Source organism: Eutrigla gurnardus (genome assembly GCF_963514095.1).
Source record: "Eutrigla gurnardus genome assembly, chromosome: 18".
Taxonomy (NCBI): Eukaryota; Metazoa; Chordata; class Actinopteri; order Perciformes; family Triglidae; genus Eutrigla; species Eutrigla gurnardus.
Window position 1 is genome coordinate 18,652,181 of NC_139929.1, and position 26,065 is coordinate 18,678,245.

At 45.3% G+C, this 26,065-nt stretch overlaps 1 protein-coding gene and 1 long non-coding RNA gene across 2 annotated transcripts in view; one reads left to right on the top strand and one right to left on the bottom strand.

The window, feature by feature from the left end:
• Positions 1-26,065, top strand: part of LOC311028995 — a 386,496-nt gene that overhangs the window by 164,299 nt on the left and 196,132 nt on the right. The window lies entirely within an intron of this gene.
• LOC311028839 (uncharacterized protein) overlaps positions 11,341-26,065 on the bottom strand; it is a gene marked incomplete at its 5' end in the record, with an annotated part of 80,038 nt that continues 65,313 nt past the window's right edge. Inside the window, 10 exons of the mRNA XM_084033634.1 lie at positions 11,341-13,522; positions 13,679-13,756; positions 15,748-15,942; positions 16,613-16,667; positions 16,853-16,999; positions 18,207-18,239; positions 22,484-22,528; positions 24,374-24,409; positions 24,827-24,898; positions 25,422-25,475. Of these exons, the coding sequence (XP_083889760.1) occupies positions 13,335-13,522; positions 13,679-13,756; positions 15,748-15,942; positions 16,613-16,667; positions 16,853-16,999; positions 18,207-18,239; positions 22,484-22,528; positions 24,374-24,409; positions 24,827-24,898; positions 25,422-25,475 (903 nt within the window). The 3' untranslated portion in view covers positions 11,341-13,334. The remainder of the gene's footprint in view (positions 13,523-13,678; positions 13,757-15,747; positions 15,943-16,612; positions 16,668-16,852; positions 17,000-18,206; positions 18,240-22,483; positions 22,529-24,373; positions 24,410-24,826; positions 24,899-25,421; positions 25,476-26,065) is intronic.

The window sequence follows — 26,065 nt, forward strand, 5'->3', positions numbered from 1 at the left end:
CGTCTATATGAGAGGGAACGGGATCGCCGCAGGTCAACATATTCTCCGCCCCGCCAGCAGAGGCGCCAGTTCTCCCGAGGGAGATCCCCGTCTTCTTCATGGCGTCGCCCTTCTCCTCCCAGGACTACTTCCTCTTCACCGGCGGAGGAGCCCATGCAGGTGGGACGCACCCGCCTCTCTCTGGAGGAACGACAGCGCTGTATGGTGGAGGGGAGGTGCATTTACTGTGGGCAGAACGGACATTATATCGCCACCTGCCCTCTAAGAAACTCGGCACCTTCCAGCAAGGTAAGGGTGCTCACTAGCAGTACCTTATCCATCTCTAATCCTGCTAAACTGCAAGTCTCAGCCACCCTTACCTCTCCTTCACAAACTGTAGTAACCCCAGTGTTTATTGACTCAGGCTCAGATGCTAATTTCATGGACTTTTCTCTTGCTAGTTCTCTCGGGCTAAAGACTTATCGGCTTCAGAGACCCATAGAGGCCTTCGCTCTGGACGGCAGACTTATCTGTAAGGTCACTCATCACACTCAGTCTCTCCTTCTCTCCTCACATAACCCACACATAGACTGGAACACTAGTCAAGTAATATTCTGGGGTAAAGACTGTATGGGAAATTGTTTTCCCACCACCAAGGCTCTGACCCCCTCAGTTGACGCTGATTATCCCGACCTCTCCAAGGTTCCCTCCTGTTACCACCAGCTTAGGGAGGTGTTCAATAAAGCCCGAGCCCTTTCCCTTCCTCCACATCGCTCGTATGATTGTGCTATTGAGCTCCTTCCAGGAGCTGCTCCGCCTAAGGGGAGGCTTTACTCCCTGTCTGGACCAGAGACCTTGGCCATGAGGAAGTACATTGAGGAATCCCTCGCCACTGGAATCATCCGTCCCTCCTCCTCACCTGCCGGAGCAGGGTTCTTCTTTGTGGACAAAAAGGATAAATCTCTACGGCCCTGCATTGATTACAGAGGACTTAATGACATCACCATTAAGAACAGGTACCCCCTCCCTTTGATCTCTTCTGCTTTTGAACTGTTACAAGGAGCCAAATGGTTCACCAAATTAGATCTCCGCAATGCCTATCATTTGGTCAGAATCAGGTAGGGGGATGAGTGGAAGACTGCTTTTAACACACCCAGCGGCCATTATGAGTATCTGGTGATGCCTTTTGGCCTAACTAATGCACCAGCAGTTTTCCAGGCACTGGTTAATGACGTCCTAAGGGACTTTTTGAATGACTTTGTGTTTGTCTACTTGGATGATATCCTGATCTTCTCTCCTGATGAGCAGTCTCATATCCAGCATGTCAGCAAGGTCCTACAGCGGCTCCTCCAGCACCAGCTCTATGTCAAGGCCGAGAAGTGTGAATTTCATGTTGACTCTGTGTCCTTCCTCGGCTTCAAGATTACCCAAGGAAAGGTGGCGATGGATCAGGAGAAGGTGAGGGCAGTGGCTGAATGGCCGATTCCCACCTCCAGGAAGGAGGTGCAGCGATTTCTGGGCTTCGCCAATTTCTATAGGAAGTTCATAAGAAATGTTAGCTCTATTGCTGCACCTTTACATGCTCTAACCTCTCCTAAGACTCCTTTCCAGTGGACTAGCCGTGCCAACTCCGCCTACACTTCCCTCAAGAAAAGTTTCTCGTCTGCTCCCATACTCACCGTGCCAGATCCGGAACGCCAGTTTGTTGTGGAGGTGGATGCATCGGACGTGGGCATTGGGGCAGTCCTTTCCCAGAGGTCTGCAGCAGACGGCCGTCTGCACCCCTGTGCTTATCTCTCTAAAAGACTTTCCCCTGCAGAGAGAAATTACGACGTGGGAAACAGAGAACTGCTGGCGGTGAAGGTGGCACTGGAGGAGTGGCGGCACTGGCTGGAGGGAGCACAGAGCCCCTTTCTCGTATGGACTGATCATAAGAACCTGGAGTACCTGAAGAAGGCCAAGAGACTGAATGCTCGTCAAGCAAGGTGGGCTCTTTTCCTGACCCGCTTTAATTTCACCCTGTCTTACCGTCCTGGCTCCAAGAACACCAAACCTGATGCTCTGTCTCGTCTGTTTTCAGCCGAGAGTAATGATCATTCTGACTCAACGATTCTCCCTCCGTCCTGTGTGGTGGGGGCTGTTTCCTGGGGAATAGAGGACCAGGTCTTAAGAGCTAATGTTAATAATCCCCCACCAGTCGGCTGTCCGCCGAATCGTTTATTTGTCCCTGATCAGCTTCGTTCACAGGTCATTCACTGGGCCCACGCTTCCCGACTCTCCTGCCACCCAGGAGTCAAACGAACCCTCTTTGTGACAAGGCAAAGATTTTGGTGGCCCGCCATGGAAAGGGACATCACGGACTACGTCACTGCCTGCCCTGTGTGCGCTCGGTGCAAAACCTCCCGTCGCCCCACTTCAGGCCTGCTTTGCCCTCTCCCGGTGCCACGACGGCCCTGGTCGGACATCTCTGTAGACTTTGTCACTGGACTCCCACCTTCGGAAGGTAACACAACCATTCTCAACCAACACAACCATTCACAACCAAGGATATTGTCTCCGACCGAGGTCCCCAGTTTGAGGCCCAGTTCTGGCAGACCTTTTGTTCGCTCCTGGGAGCCACGGTCAGCCTGTCCTCAGGTTATCACCCTCAATCCAACGGTCAGACGGAACGCTTAAACCAAGTCCTGGAGACCAGCCTTTGTTGCCTCGCCACCCAGAACCCCAGCTCCTGGAGTAAACAACTAATCTGGGCTGAATATGCCCACAACTCTCTCCCCAGCTCCTCCTCTGGTTTTTCACCCTTCCACTGTGTCTACGGCTACCACTCTTCCCTGCCGTGGAAAAGGAGGTCAACGTCCCATCAGCTCTTGCCCTGATCCGCCGCTGCCGCCGTACATGGGCCATCGCCAGACGCTCTCTACTGCGCCACTCGGACCAGTATAAGGTGGCGGCAGACAGGCGATGCTCCAAGGGACCCAGTTATCAGGAGGGACAAAAAGTGTGGCTTTCTACAAAGAACCTGCCCCTCCGTGTGGAAGCCAGGAAGCTTGCCCCCAGGTTTGTGGGTCCATTTCCGATTTCTAAAGTTATTAATCCTGTTGCTGTGAGGCTAAGACTCCCCAGGACCATGAGGGTGCATCCGACATTCCACATCAGCCAGGTGAAACCCTCCAGAGAAAGCGCTCTGGTCCCTGCCTCCAGACCCCCACCTCCCCCCCGGTTTGTGGACGGGGGCCCTGTCTTCACGGTCCGCAAGCTTCTGGCTGTTCGCCGACGGGGACGTGGTTTCCAGTACATGGTTGACTGGGAGGGCTACGGTCCGGAGGAACGCTCCTGGGTGCCTGCTAGACACATCATGGACCCAGACCTTATCCGAGACTTCCACCGTGAACATCCTGGGGAGCCGAGGCCGCCAGGTGTCGGCCGTTGAGGGGGGGGTACTGTCATATCTCCCCAGCTAAGTGTTTCCCTCTTATTTTGTCAGTTTCTGTCTTGTGCTTCTGTGTTTTATTTTGTTACTCACCCTGTTGTCTCTGTTCTAGGTCCGTCACTTCCTGCCCCTGTGTCCTTACCTCCTGTGTGATTACCTGTCCCCGCCCTGATGTGTTTCACCTGTGTCTCGTTGTCCCTCCTCCCCTGTGTGCTTAAATAGTTTGTTCCCCTCACCTTCGGTGCCAGTTCGTTTAGCCTCGTCTATCGTTCCAGCGTTATTCCTTGTGTCCTAGTGTTTCTCTCCGGTTACTGGATTTTTGCCCGATCTCTTCGACCCTGCCTCTGCCTGACCCCCTCTGGATTTGTCTGCCTGTCTTGGACTGCTATTCTGTGTACCGAACCCGTTTTTTGGATTAAAGTCTTTTGTCTTCTCTAAGCCTGTGTCCTGCATTTTGGGTCCACCCTCTGCTCGGCCGTGACACTTACGCGTGGCCGGGGCGCCACCATCTGGCAGTCGGGGCACTTTCGGCAGTGGTCCTCCACCTCCCTCTTCACCCCAACCCAGTGTTGGGGTTGTAGCAGGAGCAGATTTGGTTATCAACAGCTAATTATTAATGTCAATATGATTATCGATATTAATAATTATATATAATATATTATCATGATATAATCATGAATAAACGGGGCACCACCCTGGGATCAGGGAAAAGATAACCTAAAACTGTATTCAGTCTCAATATAAAGGTTTTATACTCATGCCAATCATTGTGATCATTGGCATAGGAGTACAAAACCAATCGAACAATTAAAAGGCGTGAAATTCAAGCACTAGCCTTCACAACCTGCTGTTATCCAGTGACATATACACAACAAGCACAAGAGACCGCTAGTTATAATATAATAAGATTTATTAAAATCAGTAATAATGATCACAATCAATAACACTGCAATTAACAAAGCCTTATTACCTAACTACCTAACACACAAAACTAAGCTAAACAGAAGGAGAGACACACGTGGAGTGTGTGTGTGTTTGTGTGTGCTTGTGTGTGTGCGTGTAGAGAGAGAGAGGGAGAGAGAGATATGGTCGGGCGCGACCATCAGACGGAGCTATTCCTCACAGCGTTCAGGGGCGGAGCCACTGACGTCAGACAGGATCGCGAGAGGGAGAGAGCGAGAGAGAGAGAGCGAGAGGTGGAGCTATGTCCTCAACGTCCGGAGCTGGAAACAGCTGGCGGAGGATGTGTGTGTGCAGTGTGCGGTGTGTGGGTGGGGGTTGGCGGGACACAAACAAAGAGAGAGAGAATGCGCAAGCGATATTCTGAGGCTCAGAAGGCGTGCCGCTATCACACGGGCGCGCGTGAATGAACTGGCGTTTATTCCGCGAGACCGGTCTTTTTACTGATAGCAGAGGCTTTCTGAGCTCGCGAATATGGCGGATGTTAGGCGAAAACACTGTTACAGAAATCAACCCAGCTGCGTGGGTGCACGATCAGCATTCAAATACAGCAGCACATGAACAAACGGACTCGGCGGTCCGCGATCAGAACTTAAAACACGTTAGCAAGAATTACAAGCATATCCTACACTATCACTTATGTCTCTGCCCAGACTGATAGCCTCTTACTGGTATCGTTGCGTAAGCTGCGAGTCCGTCCTGGCGATGACGGCGTTCCGTAACGGCGGTAGTTCTAGGGCCCCGGCGTCAGGTTTCCTCTCGTTGATCAAACTCAAATAAAGAAAACAGTTGGTGTTTCCTCCTTCCACGAGCGGCGATATAATCGCGGCTTGGCGATTTAGTCAGCTTACTTCAGACAGCGTCTGGTAGCTGGAAGGCAGGAACCGGCTTGGTTCCTCTTGTTGCAGCGGTGCGCTGCAGGAGGGGTCGCCTCCCGTTGCAACATGGTGTTGCGCCGGTTGTAGGAAGGCGGCTTCGGTTTATAAAGCTCACGGCTGCTGCCGGGGACCCCCTGGGGTGCCTGCAGTTGTCAGCCAATAGGGCACCAGTTGTGTGACGTCACATTTCTCACCTGGGTGAAACTAAAATGGCGGTGTAGTTTTTAACCCCCTTTGTCCCTTTGTCCTGGCCGCATGGGTAGGCTTTGTAGGCCGCATTGTGTAGTCCTAACGGTTAGGTCCCAACACCAGTAGAACCGGCCGACCACTCGTTCGAGGGTCTTTTCTGCCCCAAGGTGGGCGCCGAGGAGGTGGCTGTGGGCCATCTGTAGGACAGACGGGACAAAAGGGCGGGGCACTAGCAGCTGCTCGACCTGCTCCCCGTCCTTCATTATCACACGGTACAACAGTTTTCCTTTAATGGCAAAGAATGGGTGTGAGAGTGGCCTTACCCCTTGCACTGGGTGGCCATCCACCACGGCGACCTGGCTCAGCGCGCTGGCGAGGTTGCGGTCCTCCAGTTGGGCAGTCCCGAACCTTCCGGACAGCCGTGGCGTAAGGGGCGGAGCGTCGGAGCCCAGGGGAAACAGTTCGAGGAGGTCCTCCTCCTCGTTGGCTGGGGAGAGGGGGTGTCGCCCCGGAGGCGCGGCTCGGATCGCCTCCTCTGCTCGCTCGGCTGCAGCGCTAGCAGCGCCCTCGGAGAGGGGCTCGGTGGAGTCCTCGGGGCCGACCTCATTTAGTCCACATAGCGGGTTATCACGGGGCACTCTTCTGGGAGGGGGCGGCTTCCTGGCCCCGTCTCGTTTTGCCAGAGAGCACCAGAGGGGGTGAAACAGGGCCGCGTCTCGGCCAATGAGTACCTCTACTGGCAGGTCCGGGACGAGGCCCACTGCGCCCTGGAATGTGCCCTGCGTCGTCTGCACCTCGACGTGGGCGGTGGGGTAGCGGCGGGTCTCGCCGTGAATGCAGGTCACGGCCACCGTGTCCGGAAGCGGCGGGCCGGAGGCGAACTCGGGGCGGACTAGCGGCACCGCGCTCCCTGAGTCTAGGAGGGCCGAGGCGTCGCGTCCGTTGACGCGGATGAGGGTCACGGGGTTGGGTCCGTCTGCTTGGCCCCGGCAGGCGGAGAGGAGGCCACAGGGTTTCTGGGGGTTCGGATCGGAGGAAGCCGAGGGCATCGAGACATCCTGGCGAAGGGGACACCCCCAGGAAAGGTGTCCCAGGCCACCGCAGGTGAAACACCTCCTCAGGTCAGCCGCTGGCGCCGGGCGCTCCATGGGGGTGTGGGGAAGAGGTTTTACCGGCTCAGAGCTCCGCGGACGTCCTGGGACCTCCACCTTTGTCGGACGGCTGGCTCGCAGTACCGCTTGCGCCACCAGCTGTTCTGCGCTCTGGGGGTTGCTCTGGCATGCGAGCCGCTTCGCCTCGTAGGGCAGGGCACGGAGGTATCGGTCCATGATCGCCCTCTCCACCGGACCTGGGACAGCGGGCTCGCTGGTCAGCCACCGATTCATGAGTCTGGTCAGCTCATACATACTCATACATACGCGGGGACTCGGCGAGGTTGAATGTCCACTCATGTACCCGCTGGGCCCTTGAGATGAGGGTGTGTCCTAGCCGCTTCAGGATCTCCGCTTTCAGGTCTTCATACGGGATGGTGCGTACCTCGCAGAGGTCCCGATAGGCGGTCTGTGCCGCCCCGGAGAGGAAGGGCGCGATCAGGTCCGTCCACTGGTCTCCGGGCCAACCCTCCCTGGTGGCCTTCCTTTCGAACGTCAGAAGGAAAGTTTCCACCTCGTCTTCTTCCTTCTGCTTCACCAGGAACCTCGCGGGGTCTATTCGACTCCCCTGGTCCCACTCGAGGAGCCTTCGAGTCAGCGCGCCGGTCTGCTCCAGCTGCGCCCGCTGTATCTCCAGCAGCTGTGCGCAGAGACCGGCGTAATCAGGATCGGGATTCATGGTGATAACTTGGTGCGGCTTTCCCCTGATATTGGTCCGATCCTCGGTGCCCGCATTCTCCACCAGTGTGGCTCCTCCGGTTTACGAGAAGGCGCTACGTGACCAATTTCAGGGAAAAGAGGGCTGTCCACACCAAATTCACAATCAATGTTCTTTATTAAAGACTGTGGCAGGGATGCTGTCGATGCTGCGGAGTGCGGTGGCCACAGCGCCGTGGCTGTCACATGCCGCGGCGGTACATACACGTTATTTATTATGCTCCCCGGTTCCCTCCTCCTTACCTCTGTCCCGCGGGCGCCACAATACATTGAACATTTATTGCTCACGTTCAGATTTACACGTATTCAAATTTTGTCCACAACTTCAAATTGTTTGATACAGGTACAATTTGTTTGGCACCATATACAGTATACTACCACAGTAGGAGCAAAAATGTGAGTGTGTCAGTTTTTTAATCTGTGACTTGCAAAATTTGATTTGTGCACCTGTAATTAAGAGTCTTTAGAGTCTTTGACCTCGTAAACATAATAGGTAATACATAAAAATGTCCACCACTCTGACCATCCTGCCATGCTGATGTCCCTTCCATTCCTACTTAATTTCTATGTGTGGCCTGATCCTGCCGACAACGCCAAGAATGTGGCCCGTCGCTGCCGCGGCGTGCACTTGGCCCCGTCTAACTGTGAGCAGCAGATCTAGAGAATCTATATAACACCGACAACGCCAACTTTCACCTAAAGAGTATACTCCTTTAACTTTAATATCTCAGAGGGGGTTTCCCGAAAACATCCCATACACAGGTCCGCACACAAATGAATACAGGCACGTATAATGTATAAGTTAACAATCTTTATTTCTCGCAGTAAACAATTTTTATTAAGTTAGCTCTAAAACATTTATATAGTTCTTTTCTTTAATGTCAGACAAAATATGGTGTTCCACTTACACCCATCCGTAGCGGTCCAGCTAAGAGGAAGGGGGCAGATAAACAGCTAGCTCCAGCAGCGGTCACTGCTCTTAAATAAACTCAAAAAAACAAAGAAACAAATCAACTGGAAACTCAAACGAGAAAACCAAGATAAACCATGCAACATATATATTTAGCAGGTCCTTCACTGTCACTGCTGCAATATTTTCCCTCTACCCCCCACTGACAACTCACGGTCTGATCTGAGCGGACAAGATTGAACTCCAGTAGCTTCAAAGCTTGTCTATGCGACAAGAGCAGCGCGACTGGTTACGCTAAGTACGCAGAGCAACGCGACTGGTTACAGCCAAGTACGCAGAGCAGCGCAACTGGTTACAGCCAAGTACGCATTAAACAAAGCAAGGCTAATAAAACAGAGGCTAAATACACAGAGCAAGGCTATTAAAAGGAGAGGCTAGGCATTAAAGGCAAGAGTTTGGAGGCAAGGCAGGGCACACAGCAGCCCAATGCCAGACAAGCTTCAAAAACAAAAGCAATCGTTAGTGACAACACCTAAACACACTTAGCAGACAAAAATAGCACTTAGCTCATAGCACGGGTTACCTGCGTCAAGCCCGCATCAGCGCTAATAGCTGTTAGCAGCTACGGCGGCAGCAGCGGCAGCTAACCGGACAGGGGGGACACACACGCACACACACCATCCCGGCCCACCGCGCCAACCTACAACAAAGGACCGTCAGCGCAGCATCTTATTACTTCGTCACGTCATGAGACTGCGCTACATACCTGCGGAACACTGCACAGACGCCGGGATACGATGGCTCGGCGGAGCTGCTAACACGCAGCACCCGCTTCGGCAGAAGAGAGAGACTAAATAACCGGGGAGTATATAACCACCCCACATTAGCGGCCGAGGCCACGGCGGCACTAAAGGTGCCGGAAAGGGGTGTGTCACACCTGCCGCGATCGCCATACCTGTCGCAAAACAGACTAACGAGGACACCAAAGAACCGAAATGAATAGATACCATATATCATCCGGTTACATATGGTTACGTACAAATGTAAAGTTTTTACAGGAATGGTGCATGATTGTATTCAATAAAGAGTTATGGGCGATTAAGAGAATGAACAATTAGTAAGCTAGCTAACAGAGCAAAAGATTAAGGCATATGTTTTCTGTCCTGGCAGATACGTCACTTATATTGTGAGACAGACAGCGAACATAATGGGCCCAAGTTTCGTGGCGCAGCGCAGGGTGGCGGAGCCGGCGCAATGCAAGTTTCGACCCGCGCAGCCTTGCGCACGGTCAGTTTGGCAGTTTGGTGGATCGCCTGCGCCGAGATGGGTGTGGCGGCGCAGCAGGGGGAGGCGTCACAGATTCAGCTTGGCGCAGTGGAAGTTTCGTGCCAAAAAGCCGAGACTTCGCCGAAAGCCCGCCAGCTCCAACCTGGTCTACTCTTGGCGCAAGGCGAATTACAGCTGGCGGAGTGGCAGTTTGGCTCACCGGCGCGCAGTGCGCACACATCACCGAGACATCACAGGCAGGTTTCCACAGTTCCAGGCATATTTAAATGTAATAAATAATCACAACAAACACTATTTAATGCAACTAATTGAATCAACATGTGAATTTATATCTATATAGATTGTCCCGTCACATCTGACGTCAGATCAAAGGCGGATGGCACGCGTAACGGAAACTCAGCCTGACTGAATTAACACAGCTGAAACTGTGATGCAAACTTACGAGTTCACATCTCTCTCAGCCCCCCCCTACCCGAAAAACAGTGATTTAGGGGCACGCAGGTGGCGGATTGGTAGAGAGCATGCCATGTATGTTACACGTACGCATACGCCGCCGACCCCGGTTGGAATCCCGTCCGAAGATCTTTTGCTGCATGTCACACCTTCCTCTCTCTCTCTCTCCTGTTTTTCATATCTATCCACTGCTAATAAAATCCATCTATGCCTGAAAAAATCTTTAAAAAAAATACAGCACTTTTGACCCTGTTTCGTGATAGACATGCCTAAAATGTGCCTACAATTTCTATAGTGATATAATATCGGCATTATAATTATTATGATTATACGCACGCACAGCGTGTGATGCACGTGGTGGGAGTGGCGGCGCTGCTTCTGTCATCGGGTTGTCAAGTGACGAAACTTGGCGCATTAAAGGTGGAGAGGAGCTCATTTGATTGGTGAAGATCTGAATCGGCTGTGTTAATCCCAGTCCAAGCCTCGTCTCCTCCTCGTCTCCCACTCATGCCTTCTTCTCCTCCCTCTTTCCCACTTGCGCGGATGGGAGTGACGGGAGGCGTGCCTGCGCTAGCCTGCGCGGTAGTGATGTCCAAATGAAGCTTCGTGAAGCATTTTCTTTATTTTCTGAGCCCAATAGATGGCGCTCTCTGTTCAACAAAGGGTTGAAAGCAATGGAAATATATCGGCCTTCAACCCTTTGTTGAACAGAGAGCGCCATCTATTGGGCTCAGAAAATAAAGAAAATGCTTCACGAAGCTTCATTTGGACATCACTAGTAATCATACAACATATTTTACAGAGTAGGATTCACTCACTAACATAAAAAAAGGCTTAACCATCTGGTAACTCAGCCTATATAACCTAGCTAAAACTATGCAAACAGCAACCATACTCACTGATAGATCTACTTGAAGGCAGGACTCTTTGTTCAGAGTGAGATTTTGTCTGAAGGTACGTGTCCACAGGCAGCGTTATGTCCACGCTTCCCATTCATTGTCTATGTAAGAAGCTGTGCAATGCCTTCGGGTCTCGGCGAGTTTCGAGAGACGGCGCGCCACCGCAAGCTCTCAAAAATCTTTTAAACTTGTCGATCCAAGATTAAGACAGAGTCAGTAACTGCATAGCTTATTTCTCGCATACATTTTTTTTTCAGAAACACATTTCGGTGAACTATTTTCGTAAAATAAGAAAGCCCTGCGAAGGATTGGACAAACATCTCTGTGGTGGAGCACATAGCCTGCATGTGCACTGGTTGACTGAGCTGTTTAGACTGACTCACAAAAATGGAGACCACAATCAGAGTCTACAATGTAGGCGTAATACCATAATTTAGCACCAGAGGTCAATCACGTAACTCAAACACTGACAGGAGTCAGAACAATAATGGGTTCACACAGTTTATTTAAAAAATAATTTATACCATCCCATAACTGTCTTTAAATCATGTCTCTTTTGTGGGCTCTGCTTCCAAGGCTGTTTACTTTCACTAAATGCTGCAAAGTCATATTTCAAAATTGACCAAAGATAAAGACTAGTGTTCAGCTGGAAGCAGAAGCAATGTATGACGTAATTATGTTGAAATAAATAGGTTTTTCCACAAACTTGTGCCATTTAAAACAGTGTGGTTGAGCATCAATACAGTGGCACAAACAGTGATATGTTTTCTGATCCAAGACAGCAGTGACACAACCATCAGTAAACCAAATTGCTGATATTAACAACCTTTTTTAATGTGTTGTAACTTTGTTGAGAATGTTTTATTAAAAGAGCTTGGCCTCATTATTACAATTGGTATGTCATAAATTCTCATTGAAAATACTGTATTTAAATAATAACATAACCACAGATAATAACCATGGTTTACATCCTCACCAGTTATTGTTTTCATTCACTAATTATTTCCACTTGTACTTCTCAGTGATTTTGCCCTTTGAGCCATCGTGTAAGCCTTTCAAACAGCAGCTAAATTGGGGGTGGGGGGCTTTTGAATTGAGACATGCAGAGAAGCTGTGGATAACGTTTTTACGTAAATTAAAAAGAAAGCATCAATTACTTTATTTGCTTTAATGTAAGAATCTTTCCAAATATAAGCCTGCATTAGTCTACCATTGAAGTAAATAAAGACTACTTTTTGAAAATGCACTGTCACCCATATACAAAGAAAAACAAGTCTATATAATATTGGCAGAAAAAATAAATGCTACTGTTAAAAAATGCACAGTGACTGCATTATTAAACCCCACGTGTCACAGTGATAGATTCACACAACCCCTGGTGCTTCATACACTATACACTATAGTGTATGTTTTTCCACCAGAAAGGATTACATGTGGGCTGCACTACAAGCAGAATGACAGTGAAATAATGAACTGCAAACTAACGACATCGTGGTTGGTGCGATAGAATTCCTTTTGTTTTCAATTATACATTAACTTTTTTAAGTTCTTACCTTTGACCAAACTGCCTAACTGAACCGTTAGCTAATTGTTAATGAGATAATCATGGTGTTCTTTGGTTGTGACACTTCCCAATTCATTGGTTAAGGAGTGGACTGTATTTTTCTCATTGCGGACAATCATTTATCTCAGGCAGACTGAAGGCAGGTGAAGCCAAGGCAACTGCAGCTTTCAAGCACAGTAGTGTAAATTCTCATCCATTTCTCTTAATAATATGCACTTTTTGAATACAGACTCAATTCATTTAAATTAATTAAAGGAGACTCCGTCTGCTTTAGATTTCCTGTCGAAAAATTCATATATTTTTTACACATTAGCTTACAAAGCAAAGCTCAAGGCTTTTTAAAAAAAAAATGCATCAAGACCTCTTCTTTTTATTATATTAATTTACATTTTATACATTTTGTTGAGATATTACTTTGTATGCATGCATGTTGCGTTGATGTTAGCCTGTAAGCATCCTGTCTTGCTAACAATGCCTTCAGAAAAATGTCCTTCTTACCATGAAGAAAAATCTAGTTCGAAGAGGAGGTAGCTATTTTGATTGTTATTTAGCTGTCTTGCTATTTACACATAAACTCAGTTACAACCAGTTTGGTGCTCACCTGACCGAAACTCCCCCATATAAACCTACACGTTTAAACTGTATAAAGTAGCAATGTTAGCCTGGTATCTCAATAAGATAGGCTGCTAACTTGCTTTATTCATGAATTCCATCATCATGGATTAATGCCCTGCTTTTTTTTAATTACTTAAAGTCAACTAACGAGGTTATTTCTGCCTGAAGCGCTGCTTTTCTCCACACAAGTTGTCATAGGAGTCAAAAGTCATACGCATCTCTCTAAATCAGTGATACAGTAAATCGCCTCCTCAAAGCACTTGGGTGTGTTTAATAACAGCCACTCCCACGCTGCTCTGTCATCAGACATTGGGTCCTTTGCTGTAATGTTCCCTGAGGTTGTAGGTCTGATAACACATGGAAACGTCACAAATCCCCGGGATCCCTGGGTTGCCCCGTTTACCGGGATCTCCGGGCAGTCCTGGTTTTCCAGGTATTCCCTGGTTTCCTGGATGGCCAATTCCATCGAAGCCACTACGACCCTGAATCCCTGCAGTGATGAGGAAAGACAGAAAAATGTTGAAAAGAAGGTCAAACACAGCCGTTCCTGCCTCATTTATGAAATGAATGTTCCATTAAATTTTCCCATCTTTTAGTTGAACTAAAAGACAAAGAACATTCAGACAATATGATGGATTTTACTGACCTGGCTGTCCAGGTGGTCCTATAGGTCCACGGTAACCTTCTCCCTTACTGCCTTTGAGCCCTCTTGATCCCATGTCACCTGTGGACATCATCCAAAAAATATCATTAGATCTTCAACAAATGAGCTGTAAGATTGAGAGCTGCAGGATCTTGAAGGCTGTGTTCTAACCCAGTCTCAAGTCAGTCAACATCAACTTTGCCGGTTCAGGCACATTGCAACATTTCAGCCAGAAAATGTAAACGAGGCAATATGCTGGGAGTGAAGGAGGGAGCGGTGCCCATGCGTCAGTGATTGGAGCAAAAAAGAAGAGATCTGCTGAAGTCACGGACAATCACAACCGCGTCCATACCTAAGAGGGCTAGAGCACATACCAAACTCATGTGCTGCTACAGAAGGGGCTCTAGACTCAACGAGGATCCGCTTGCCTGCTGGTGCAACAACCAGCCTGGATTCCCTCTCCTCTCTGAAGTTGCAAGTTGACAAGAGTCCAAAGCGAAGCTAACCCAGGCTAAACACTGAAGCTGTACTTGTAAAAAAAATGGTTAATGCTGTCATATTAATAACATGTTAATAAGTTGTTTAGCATAGCAAATTCATGTACTGTAATTATGTTAAAATCTACATCATACTCACAAACCATAACATTGGGTAATATGGTTCAAATCTGCTAGATTGTTTACTGCATGAACCCAAAGGAAACTATTATGCTGTGATTTAATAGCAATAAACAGATACAAAGGATGTTGAAATTACTACATAATTATGGTGATTTATTAAAATATTATGCTTTGTTTGGTCTATCTCGACTGTCTGCAACACGACAAGCAAACAACTTTTAAAATGCTTGTTTTCTGAATGAAGTCTGGATTGATGATGCTAGGCTATGCTAACCCTGTGGCTGCTGCATCAATACTCCTAATAAGGTCATAAGGTCATCTAGATAGAAATACGGCAGTGACCTTGTTGAGAATATAGAGGACATTTTCTCTGCACCATCAATGACATACAGTAACTGCTGTCACACAATTTAAACTAGACTTAATCTGGTGGACCATCCATAATAAATACTGTTATAATGTAATATGTAATGTAATATAATGTAATTATAGTGTAATACTTAATGTTTTTTTAAATAAAGTATACAGAAATAATAAATGATAAAATAAGTAAACAGTAGATGTCCAGGGCTTTTGATGTGAAAGGCAACGCAGTGGTATAAGCTTCTTTTGTCAATGTGGAGGCAATTCATATTTTCCCAAAGTATTAAATAAATGAAAGTACTTTGTGGATTTGTCTTAGTCATGCTGCTCTCTCGTCAATCTGTCATGTTCCTTCATTTTAATTCATGATGACCATTGGTTGTACGCTACTTTTCAAGATGAATTGTAGGAACCTTTGAGTCCACCATATACAGTAGGATACACTAATTCTCACTCTACTGTACACAGAACTACAACCATGAGAACTCACTATATAGTGAGTATTGAGTTATTTCGACCCAGCCCATCATTCTTGATTCATTAGTCCCTGCAAGCATTGGAGGAGATCGGGAAGTGAATTTCCTGCTCTTTCAAACTCCATCCCTCACTATTTTCCTGTTTGCCTACTATCTCGTAAGTTCCTGTTCTCCTGGCCTAAAAAGTGAAAACTGTAAGCAGCAGTCGAGTGGGACAGTTTGGCACATTTCACAGCTGATTAGCCACTCCCTGTCTCAAATTGGCGATAAATCAAATACAGCTCATTGAGATGGGTTATCATTCTGTATTTGTTGCCTTTTGCTCCGATGACTTACATTGATGTTTGCTTGTTTAAGGATCTTGTTCTATGCAGTACAGTGAACATCAACACATCCAATTTGTTCATCGTTGACTGTTTCCATTTGAATCACCGATGAAAGCAACAGTACATTTCGATGCCCTTCCTTGTGGAGTAGTGTTGTTATTTATCGTCTTGCTTCATCAGAGTAAAGAGATGGACATTTCAGACAGCTGATCATGCACCACTGGGGTAAAGAGACACTGTATATAAATATGTTTGGAGTATCAAGAGAAAATAGCTCTTATGGTCACCTTTCAGGCCTGCAGGACCCTGCATTCCAGGAGGTCCTGTGTAACCAGGTGTGCCACTCCTGCCAGGGTAGCCTGGAGTTCCCATGGAGCCTTTGGGTCCTGGTGCTCCTGGCTCGCCCGGGGGTCCCTTCATGCTCTGGCAGGGCTCACTCCTAGCTGGAGGGGCCAGACTCTGGAGCAATGATGGGAGGTGATCTGCAGGGAGCAGCCAGAAGGTGCTGAGTATTCCAGTGGTACATTCAATGTGATGTCAAAACGGCTTTCATCACAGAATCTGACAACACGCTCTATAAAAGAATGTTTCCACATAACAGAACCACATTTTGAGTAACATTCCGAGGTAAATTAATTTTGTAATGATGGCGTTTTCTCTTTACGAATCACAAGTTTGTTTTAAAGAGACATGAACATCAGTCATTAAAACACTAAGTTGTACCATTCCTTGTTTAGTTTTGTTTGAATTCATAATCTTCAAAAATTGATAATTCAATTCATAAACTGTTAAAAATCACAACCGTCCAGAAAATAAATCTGTTACCCTGGAACCCTAATTGAAAGCATAGTTAAGTGGTATAGAATGTAATTTTGTAGGATGCAAGGTTGGTTAGCCTGACCATATAGAAACCAGTGTATGTCTGTATTCATCCTAGAAATGTGCCGTCATAGATATTGTCTTATTTTTCTGACTGTCTGCTACTGCACAGAGTGCTATAGCTTCTCAGTTAGTTAATAGTTTGTTATTTTCAGAAGTGTGCAACTCTACATTGGTGACAGCTGTTCCCAGCATTTGCTGTGTGCTGGGAAGGAGTTTCAAACCAGGGCTTAGACTGGTCCTCAGCAAAGTGCCATTAAAACAGATACTTACTACGCAGAACTTCAGTGCAGAGCTTTAGAAGATGTTCATCTGAGGGAGACTTGCCCTGCAACACACAATTACACTTAGATTGAGCTGAAGCGAATGTTGGACTTGGAAAACAGGCTCAAACTGTGATGGTGTGTTTGCAGATTTACAGGATCTTCACAATGCAACATTCTCTATCTTGACATTGCCCAAGGACACAGACAGAGGTGGTCAGAGGAGATGCTCAGAAGAGGGTTCACTCACAGGTTTCCCAGGATATCCTGGTTGGCCTGGTTGGCCTGGCAACCCGTCCTGACCAGGAAATCCCCTGGCACCAACAGCACCTATGTGTCCCATGTCCCCTTTCTTTCCTTCAGCCCCCCTGTAGCCTGATTCACCCATCACTCCTGTCTGAAGACACAGGATGACAGAATATGTCAGGGTACAAAAGAAAAAAGGTTAAATTGCAAGCCTGTCTTCGGAATTACATTTCCAAGGAAACATATTTATTTGCCGGACTGAACAGTCAAATTGTAACATGTGGAACAAACAAAACAAAATGCTACAAAACTACTTATTTGGGTTTATACAATAAAACCACTTGGTTAAGGGTGGTATGGTAGTGTAGTGGTTAGGTCTGGCTCCTAACAGCAAGAGGGGCTGGGGTTTGGGTAAGTCTTCTGTTTGCTGTCAGCTGGGATCAGCTTTCCTGCGACAATAAATGGGAGAAGCTTTGACCAATAATGGATGGGTGGAACTACTTTAGTAAAAACCATTGTGTTTTTGCTTGAAATTACTATGACATTGAAACAAAACAAACATTTGACATGTTGAAAGCTCCTCCCTTTACGAACATCCACTGGCTCAAGTTGACCCATTGAGGGCTGATAAATAAAAAACACACACACAGTATATTGAAAAAAATATATGCAAGTCTATGGGGGCGGGGAGTATTTTTGGTACGATGGCATTGTGTGGCGGACCCAGAAGTTGTAATTCCACCGTTGGCCACTGTATAAAATTTACTTGAAAGCACCACTCTTTGTTGGGGCATGGTTAGCACTAAGAATCAGTCTTCAGGTTTGTAGCTTTAACAAGTTAGCTGGAAACACTCACAGAGAGCGTGGCACTTAGTTAGGTTAACTAGCTCGATAGCAGTTGATAAAATCTGCCGGTGACAGTTGACATTTCCGGCTAGAAGTGAGAAGCTTTCTATGTGTCTGAAAACGAGCATCCTTTCCTTAAAAAATTACTACACGTGCACTTGGCAATGATCAGCTGGCAGATTTACCACTTGAAATATGTTGAGTTTTCTCCTCTTTCACAGCTTTTTGTTCAAGATCAAAACGCATGCTAATACGATGTGGACATCCTACAAATGATCCAATTGTGATTCTGCAGAACAGTGAGTGTTTGATATTTCAGATGCGTGTGCCTTTGGAAAAGAGGGCTTTTGTGATGTATATTTTCTCCCAGGGGGCCAGATTTCCCCGGGCCTGGAGGTATTGGCTCTGTAAGTCTTCTATAGCAGCCGGCTGGCTTGACAGGGCTCCTCTCTGTGGTGCAGAATAAGACAGAATGGATTATATCTAATACCGCAAACTCTAATTCGACAAACCTCTCCTTTCCTTCCCATGGGTCCCACTTCACCCTGATGGAAGAAAGAAAAGAGAAAGGGAAGGGTGGGGAGGAAAAGAAGAGAAGGGGAAATAGAGAGAGATGTTTAGAAACTTCGGCTTACAAATCAAAGGCTGTGTTAATGTCAGACAAGCTATGCTAGTCGCTCTGCATTGCCGATGCAGAACCATTCTCTTTCCTGTCAAAACCGGCAGCTGACAAAACATTTTAGATTGGTAATAGTAAAGTATTCTCTAAAAGCATCTTCCCCTCAGTCAGCATCGAGAAAGTTTTGTTCAAGTATAGTGTAGACGGATGGTTACAACCCATGCCACATAACGACAATGTTTCTGGTTCGAAACCTTTGGTGAATGTCGTAACCATGGAAACGAAACAACCTGTGTCCTTATGTAACAGCCGCATTCTTCGGAGGACCCGGCCTTGGTGGTCTACGTTAGCTGGGTCCTTTGAAGGACACGAAGGCTGAGCCGAGCAGTCTCCAAAACAAGACTATCCAGTCAACAGAGGATTTCCTCTTTGCATCACCTTTGTCGCACCTGCCACCTAGCAACCAGCTAGACAAAAAAGTGTTTGATTGTTTTTATTTTATAGGCTGTAGTTTTTCACTTTTACTTAAGTAAAGATTGATTGATTCACTACTTATACTTTTACCAGTCTTTTTGAACACAGGTATCTGTACTTCTACTTGAGTATAGAATGTCTGTAGTTTTGGCACCTCTGATGCTCATATGTCATCGCTGTTTACTAATACATAAAAGGTCTATAAAGTATAAAGTAGTCTATAAAGGCAAAAAAAGGAAAACTGCCTTGCTCAACAGCCATGCTTGCCAAACACTAGAACTTACAACAGAATGCCATTCGTTGTGAATAAAAAATAAAGTGTTAAAGGAAGTTGAGAAAGCTCCAGCATTGTGTACATATCCTCTGATGCACATGTGTGATAACCTGGAGATCACAGACATTTTCCTTCCCACAATATGAGCCCTCAAATGAAACCAGGTCCGTTACAGAGACCTTCTTTCAATTAGTTTCTCTTAGCAACACTCACACTGAAGTCTCTGCAAGACGCTGTAATCTGAATGCCACGCTACTTCCCAGTATAAGACAGGCAGAAACCAGGACAGCGGAACACACCCTATCCTGGGCTGCAGTGCAGAGTTTACATATATTATACTCAGTAAGTATTAGGTAGTCTGTCTCAAGACAAAAATATGTTGTTTATTTCAATGGTGACAAACGTGTGATTCACTCCATGTGACACACTCTCAGGGCTGAGAGTGTGTCACATGGAGGCTGGGCTCGTTTAATCTGTCTAAAGTGTTAAAGACGAGACCACACAACTCTGTCTCCATATGATGCAATGTAGAGCGCACACACACATCACGTCATCGTTGTTGCTGCAGTAATCTATACTAACGGCTCAATTATTAAACGCTACTCAATATGTCAATTTGTGTGATTCCTATTTAATGGTATACATCACAAACTATGGCAGGAAGGCTGGAAATTGCAGAATTTTTGCTCAAAGTGAATTATTAATGAGGATGACCATCTCAACGTGTTAAATCAATTATGCAACTCTGCTTCTCTCACCTTATGAAGCAAGACACATTTTCTTTCTCGTCTTCCCACCGCTCTCGAGTTTTACGTTGTGATGAATAAAGACCTCAAAGACCATCCAGTGCATTAACACGCAATTTAAAGGAGTCATCACCAGGAAATCGCAATTTCTCTTGTTAAAACATGCATATCTGTGTTTGACCTCAGTTGAAACTTGCCTGAAAGGCTGGAGTTTGAAAGTGGCGCCGTTTTTTCGCTTCTGCTCTTTTTCCGAACAGGAATAGCACACAAGGGTGTGCATTCCTAAAGCACGAGATTTTGATTCTGCGCCTACGGTGACGTCACCGTGGAGGCTACTTGCATAAGCCCACCCCTCTTTCACCACCCAACCCCGCCCCGTCCGCTACCTGAAATCGCCTGAATTCCGTAAGGTTCGTCATTTAGTGTGTGCGCCATGACAGGGGGCTGTTTATGTTTTGGAGTCTGCATGCAGGCAAGCCCCCCCGGCTCTGTCCTTCCTGCGGCGAATCAACGCGCGCCTCATTACATATTATACAATGCACATCCGGACCAGTCAAAACCTCGCGCGTAATCTCGCGTGATAAAATCGCGGTACGAAAAAGGGTCAGAACAAGCTCAATGTTTGATTAAAATTTTTTTTTTTTTTTCAAATAAGTTTTACGAATTGATCCAAAGCGATCCAAGGGGGGCTGGATACGTATAAAACCAGGTGATGACTCCTTTAACCTTAGGTTTAGTTTACATAACGAAAGTTAGGTTTAGTTAACACAACAAACATTAGGTTTAGGCAATTTAAGAGGGGTGAAACGGAGTGGGAGACCAGCTTAAGACAATTTAAACAATGTTAAGTCATGATGTCATCATGGTTGGGCTTAAAATAAATACGTGAACTAAAAATATGTAAACATGTTACAAACCTCACTTTACAATAATTAAACAACATTTTTGTGAACATGTATTTGGGTGAAAGTCCTGTGTTTTTGAGAGACAGACCTAACAAAGCATGACTTCCGACATTTTACTGATCAGCATCATAATGGAGTTATTTCAGCATCTTTTATGCTTTTATTTCAATTAAATCACAGCAAATATTTGATTTTGGGTTCATTCAACCGTGGTAAACCAGCCGATGTGTGTCTTGCTAGATCCAATGAATCCAGCTTGGTGAAATTCACGGAGCACCTCTGGGTGATGTCATGAACTCAGACAGGACGGTGTTTGGTTTCCTGGTGTATCTGGGACTTCACATGTACAATGCAGCAATAATGGTAATTTCAGCCATGATGGATGAAACCTGGTTGGCGTCTACGTGTAGGGAAGCCTCTCCGGTGCGTCTTGTGGAACACGAATAAACCGAAATGATCCTGCTGTCAGGCTGATATGGAAATTTTGTACTTCTTGATGAGAGATATCTGAACTGAAGACTTACACATGAGAAGGTTTGGTGAGAATGTAAATGTGTCCTGTGACCTGTGGCCTGTGGCCATTTGTGTGTGTTTTGCAACCCGTGTGTGTTTTGCGACATGGGTGTGGTTTATGACCCAGGTGGGGTTTGCGACCCATGCAAGGTTTAGATAAACATTTGAGTTTACGACTTCCATCCCTGTGAACTAAGTGAAAACACACCCACAAGAAGATGGATAAATATAATGTTCGTCTCACAACACTTTGAGTCTACACTTAGTAACAGACCAGCATGTTGCTCTGTGAATTCTCCTCTTGATCAAGATTAAATCCCTGTTTGGACCCTGAGCCGACTCCGATCTCCTTCCTCCAGTTCTATACCAACGGGTAATTATTTTAACACAGGCGAAAAGTTGCTTTACGTCTGTTGTGAACACACGTTAAGATCTGCTGCCTGCCTCTGATCTTCTTCACCTTGTCAGATGTATTTGTCTGTTTTACAGTTTTCAACTGTAAGTCTCTAAACTGACAATTGACTTTTTGTTAAATGCCTGAAATTCAGCTCGACCTGCCTAGGTGTCATTGGATCCTTTTCCCTATTATCAAGAAAGTGAACCGTGACACTGTGATCCTCATGGCTGAGTCTAAACACCAGAGCTCGGCCGTGGCTTTTCTCTGAGAGTCTGGAACAACTCTCCGAAACAGAGAGATAACCGGCAACCTTGTTTGTTATCCCTGTCGGAAGTTTACTTTTTATTTCATTTATATATTACTCTCTGGAGCTTCTGTGCTGTTTTATTCTCTCATTTGTATTTTGTCTCCTCTCATTTGGTCAGTTTCCGTCTTGTATTGTATCTCTGTGGATCTGTTTATTGCATTTTTATGTGTTTTTATATGCTGTCTGATTTTAATCTTCTCAAGCACCTTGTAAAGTCCCTCTCAGAAAGGTGTTATATGAGCAGAGTTTAATATTAGCATATTTGTTTTGTGATAAAGTCTTTATGGTGACTTGTATATGGGAATTTATGTTGTTAACTACAGACAGACTTTACAAAAAAAACTAAAGAACTCAAGTTCTAACCACAATTTAGCTCCATGTCAGTGATGACTGGCCAAGATGTTCTCCCTCATTCTCATGCCCTTGTGGGGACATTTGGTCCTTCTAACTGACTGCACACACACTCACAAACGCACACATCTGAATCCCTGCTACACTTAGAGAAACATGAGCTTCGCTGCCACCCAGTGGAAACAGCTTGACTCTACACTCACAGGTAAGCCAGGAGTCCCTGGATCTCCGTCTCTGCCTCGCTCCCCCTGCAAAAAGATAAATCCTTATTAACTGAATGTTTGTGCTTGTTTTACACACATGCTGGTACGCCTTTGTGTGGTGTGTGTGTGTGTGCACGCGCGTGTGTGTGTGTGTGTGGAAAAAAAGTCATGATTACTTCTAGCAGCCAATAAGAGAAACCAGGGAAGAGAGCTGGCTAGTGATGACCTTAAATAAAACCTGACTTGTTGTCTGTTGTGTACAGCACTAAACTTCTTCTGGGTTCTCACTCTATTTTCCATTAGTAAGGGAATTCATCACATGCTTTGATTTCTCTCATTTTAAATTTAAGCCTAATGACATAATGTTAGTGAATGAGCGATAGTGTTGGTAAAATAACAGACTGTCAACGTAAAGCAGCTGACTGACTCATTATCATCAAAATGTACTTAAAGAACCAAACAAAGTCCTCCTCATGCAGAATAATACACTGCATCAAATTACTGTATTGATGTGTTCCTCACTTTAATGTTGCAGCTGGTAAAGGTGGCACTCATTGTAATAAAACATCATCATTTATTAGTTGGTGACATTTTATTTTTGGAATCTGAATCTGTAAAGTAATCCCAGCCGTCAGTAGTGCAGTTAAAAGAACAATATTTATCTCTGAGGTGTAGTGGAGTAGAAGTATAAACAAGCATTGTAATGAAGTAAAGTAACTGAGTTCTAACTGTTGAACTAAATGCTTAATAACTCATCAATAAATGTGATAGCAGTTGTGAAATATTATTGTTTTGACATACATATACTCATAATTACTAACAACTAATATTCTAAAGAACATAATTCATCTGGAAAGTAAACAGACAATGTTGTGGTAGACACTTTTTTTTAATAATCGATCGCCCCTGATCGCTGGTCTGAGCTGAGCCCAGAATGTCCTCAAGTCCTGAAAACACAGCAGGTTGTTGTCTGGCTGTTTTAAAGTGAAGGTTTTCCTGTGTTCATGCTGGGACAGGCACCAGCAAACACAACAAATAAAACAACCACTACTTGGGATTGGCTTCTACACTCACAATTGCAGAAGACATGAGACTCTAACGCACCGTGGATCCTAATTACCCTGAACAGGCTGATGTAAATCACCGCAACATGAACCCATAAATATGCTAGTAAAAGCAAAAGAACAAAACAAAACAATATTGCTGAATTACTTCCACAGTTGCTGCATGTTTACACAGTTTACAAGAAACACTGAGTAAACAGCGATCATAGTAACTTTAATTAAGGTAATGTCATGTGGAGCCTTAGCTCTCATTAATGTACTCCGGGTGTTTCTGGGACGTTTAAAATTTTATTGATGTCAGATGGAGTTTATATAAAACTCATTCACAAACAAAACCAATGTATCTGGGTATGTAGCATTGTTGTTGATTCATGAAACAATAGCCAGCATGCTAGCAATTAGCATGAGAGCTAGTGATTAGCTAATGATAAACTGCACCCCCTCATCCTGAGCTCTGTATGTCATGTAGCTGATGATGACACAACGACTTGTTTAAACAAGTCCAGTATCATAACGTGCATCATTTCTAATCCTTTGATAAACTTGGGTATTACTTAATATTGCATGTACAGTATGTACAGTATGTACAATGGCAATAGCAAAAAAAATTCAATAACAGTAAACTACTGAAAAAGATGATGATGCTAATTCCAGGTTTCCACTTTTGATCCTATTTTCTGAGATTACTTAGATAACATGCTCAGCCTGCTTTAGCAACATATGGTCGACGCCACAATCAATTGCTGATATTGAATTCTCTACTTTCATGACAAAACGATTAACTGTGCAGACTTTCCAGCAGAAGTGAAAAGAAAAAGTACAATACCTGGCATCCTTTAGAGCCTGTCTCCCCTCCTTCCCCCTAAAAATGCAGCGAACATTAGAACTTCATTACTCATTTTGGAGTGACATCCAAACAAACTCTAATAGAGAGAAAACATCACTTTGTTGACAACGTGTGTACTGTACAGAAAACAAAACACAGTATGTCAAACAGATGAGGAGCATTTGTATTTATGAGCCTGAGGCTTTTAAAGTGTGATGGACAGCACCACGAAAATGAGTCAGGTCATCTAAGCCAACAATGAATAATACATGAACAAGCATGTTTTATGGTAAGCTCTCCATCTACAGTACAATATGTAAATGAACTCCTCACAGCCAAAGCTATAAAACGTTTATAAAGTGTTCCCTCCGTTGCTCATTGTAGACTTCATTCAGTATATATATACTTTTTTTTAAGTGGTTAATTTATGTAATTATGTGCAATGACTCTCACCTTGTGACCTTTGAACCCTGGCAGTCCCATGTCACCCGGCAGTCCTGGAATCCCTGACTCCCCTGTTGAGCCCTGGAGAGGTGAAATATTATTGAGGTTTGTGTTTGAATTCTCATTCACTACTACCTACTTACTGTCCAGGGAGTTCTATGTAGAGGACTATCTAGAGGATGATGTAGAGGACATATGGAGGCAATACGCGTAATTTTCCAAAGTGAATAGATAAACACAAAAGCTACTCTGTCTCTGTCTGTGTGATGCTCTGCTTACATTAAATATATAATTTTCATGGATTTGTCTCAATCACCGTCCTGTCTACTACTCAAAGAATAACTAAACCTTCGAACATATTGAGACGTAAATACATGAGAGGATTGAATATAAATCTTTAATATATCTAGTTCAGGGATGTCAAACATGCGGCCTGGGGCCGAGATTAGTGACCTTAAAGTGTGTGTAGATGTATCATCTAGTGTAAGAATACACTCAAAGGGTGCAGACAGACAGCACACAGATACAAACACAGGAGTGAGTATGCAGTGCTGGGAAGAATACGTTAAAGAAAACACTATGATGTGGTTGATAATCCTCTCACCTTCTGGCCTGGTGGACCAACAGGACCATTGAACCCTGGATCTCCACACCTCCCCTAAACCAAACACACACACACACACACACACACACACACACACACACACACACATACATTTGTCTGACAGTACTTCTGAGGACCTCCTGTAATCTTTAAAGAGTAACTAAACCATCAAAATGTAAACCAACGTATCTGGTATTTAATAGTGTTGTTGATTGATTTTGGTTCATATTTTGCTAATAACTGATCTGGAGCCAGGTTATGTATATGAAGGCAGCTTTCATCACCAACCATCCAGTAAAGAGTAGCCTTGGCCCTTTCAGTTAGCCTTTAAAACACTAATGCTCATTGCTAGCATACACATATCCCAGCCTTGCATGTAAACTGAAATTGACAAATGTTAATGAGTTTAAACTGTATTGTGCCAAAATTACAGTCCTTTACAGCACTTCCCCAACTCTAATCACAAGCCTAGCCAGTAGGTTAGCATTAGCTAATTGAAAGGGCCATCATGAATTTGGTTAAAAACAGTAGTTCATGTGGTGCTTTTTTATATTATATTCTGTAACTGTAGCATGGAATTAGCAAGCTAGCTAGCTCACTAGCAGCCCCTACGTGAGTGAAACTGCTCCTACTTCTGCTTCAAA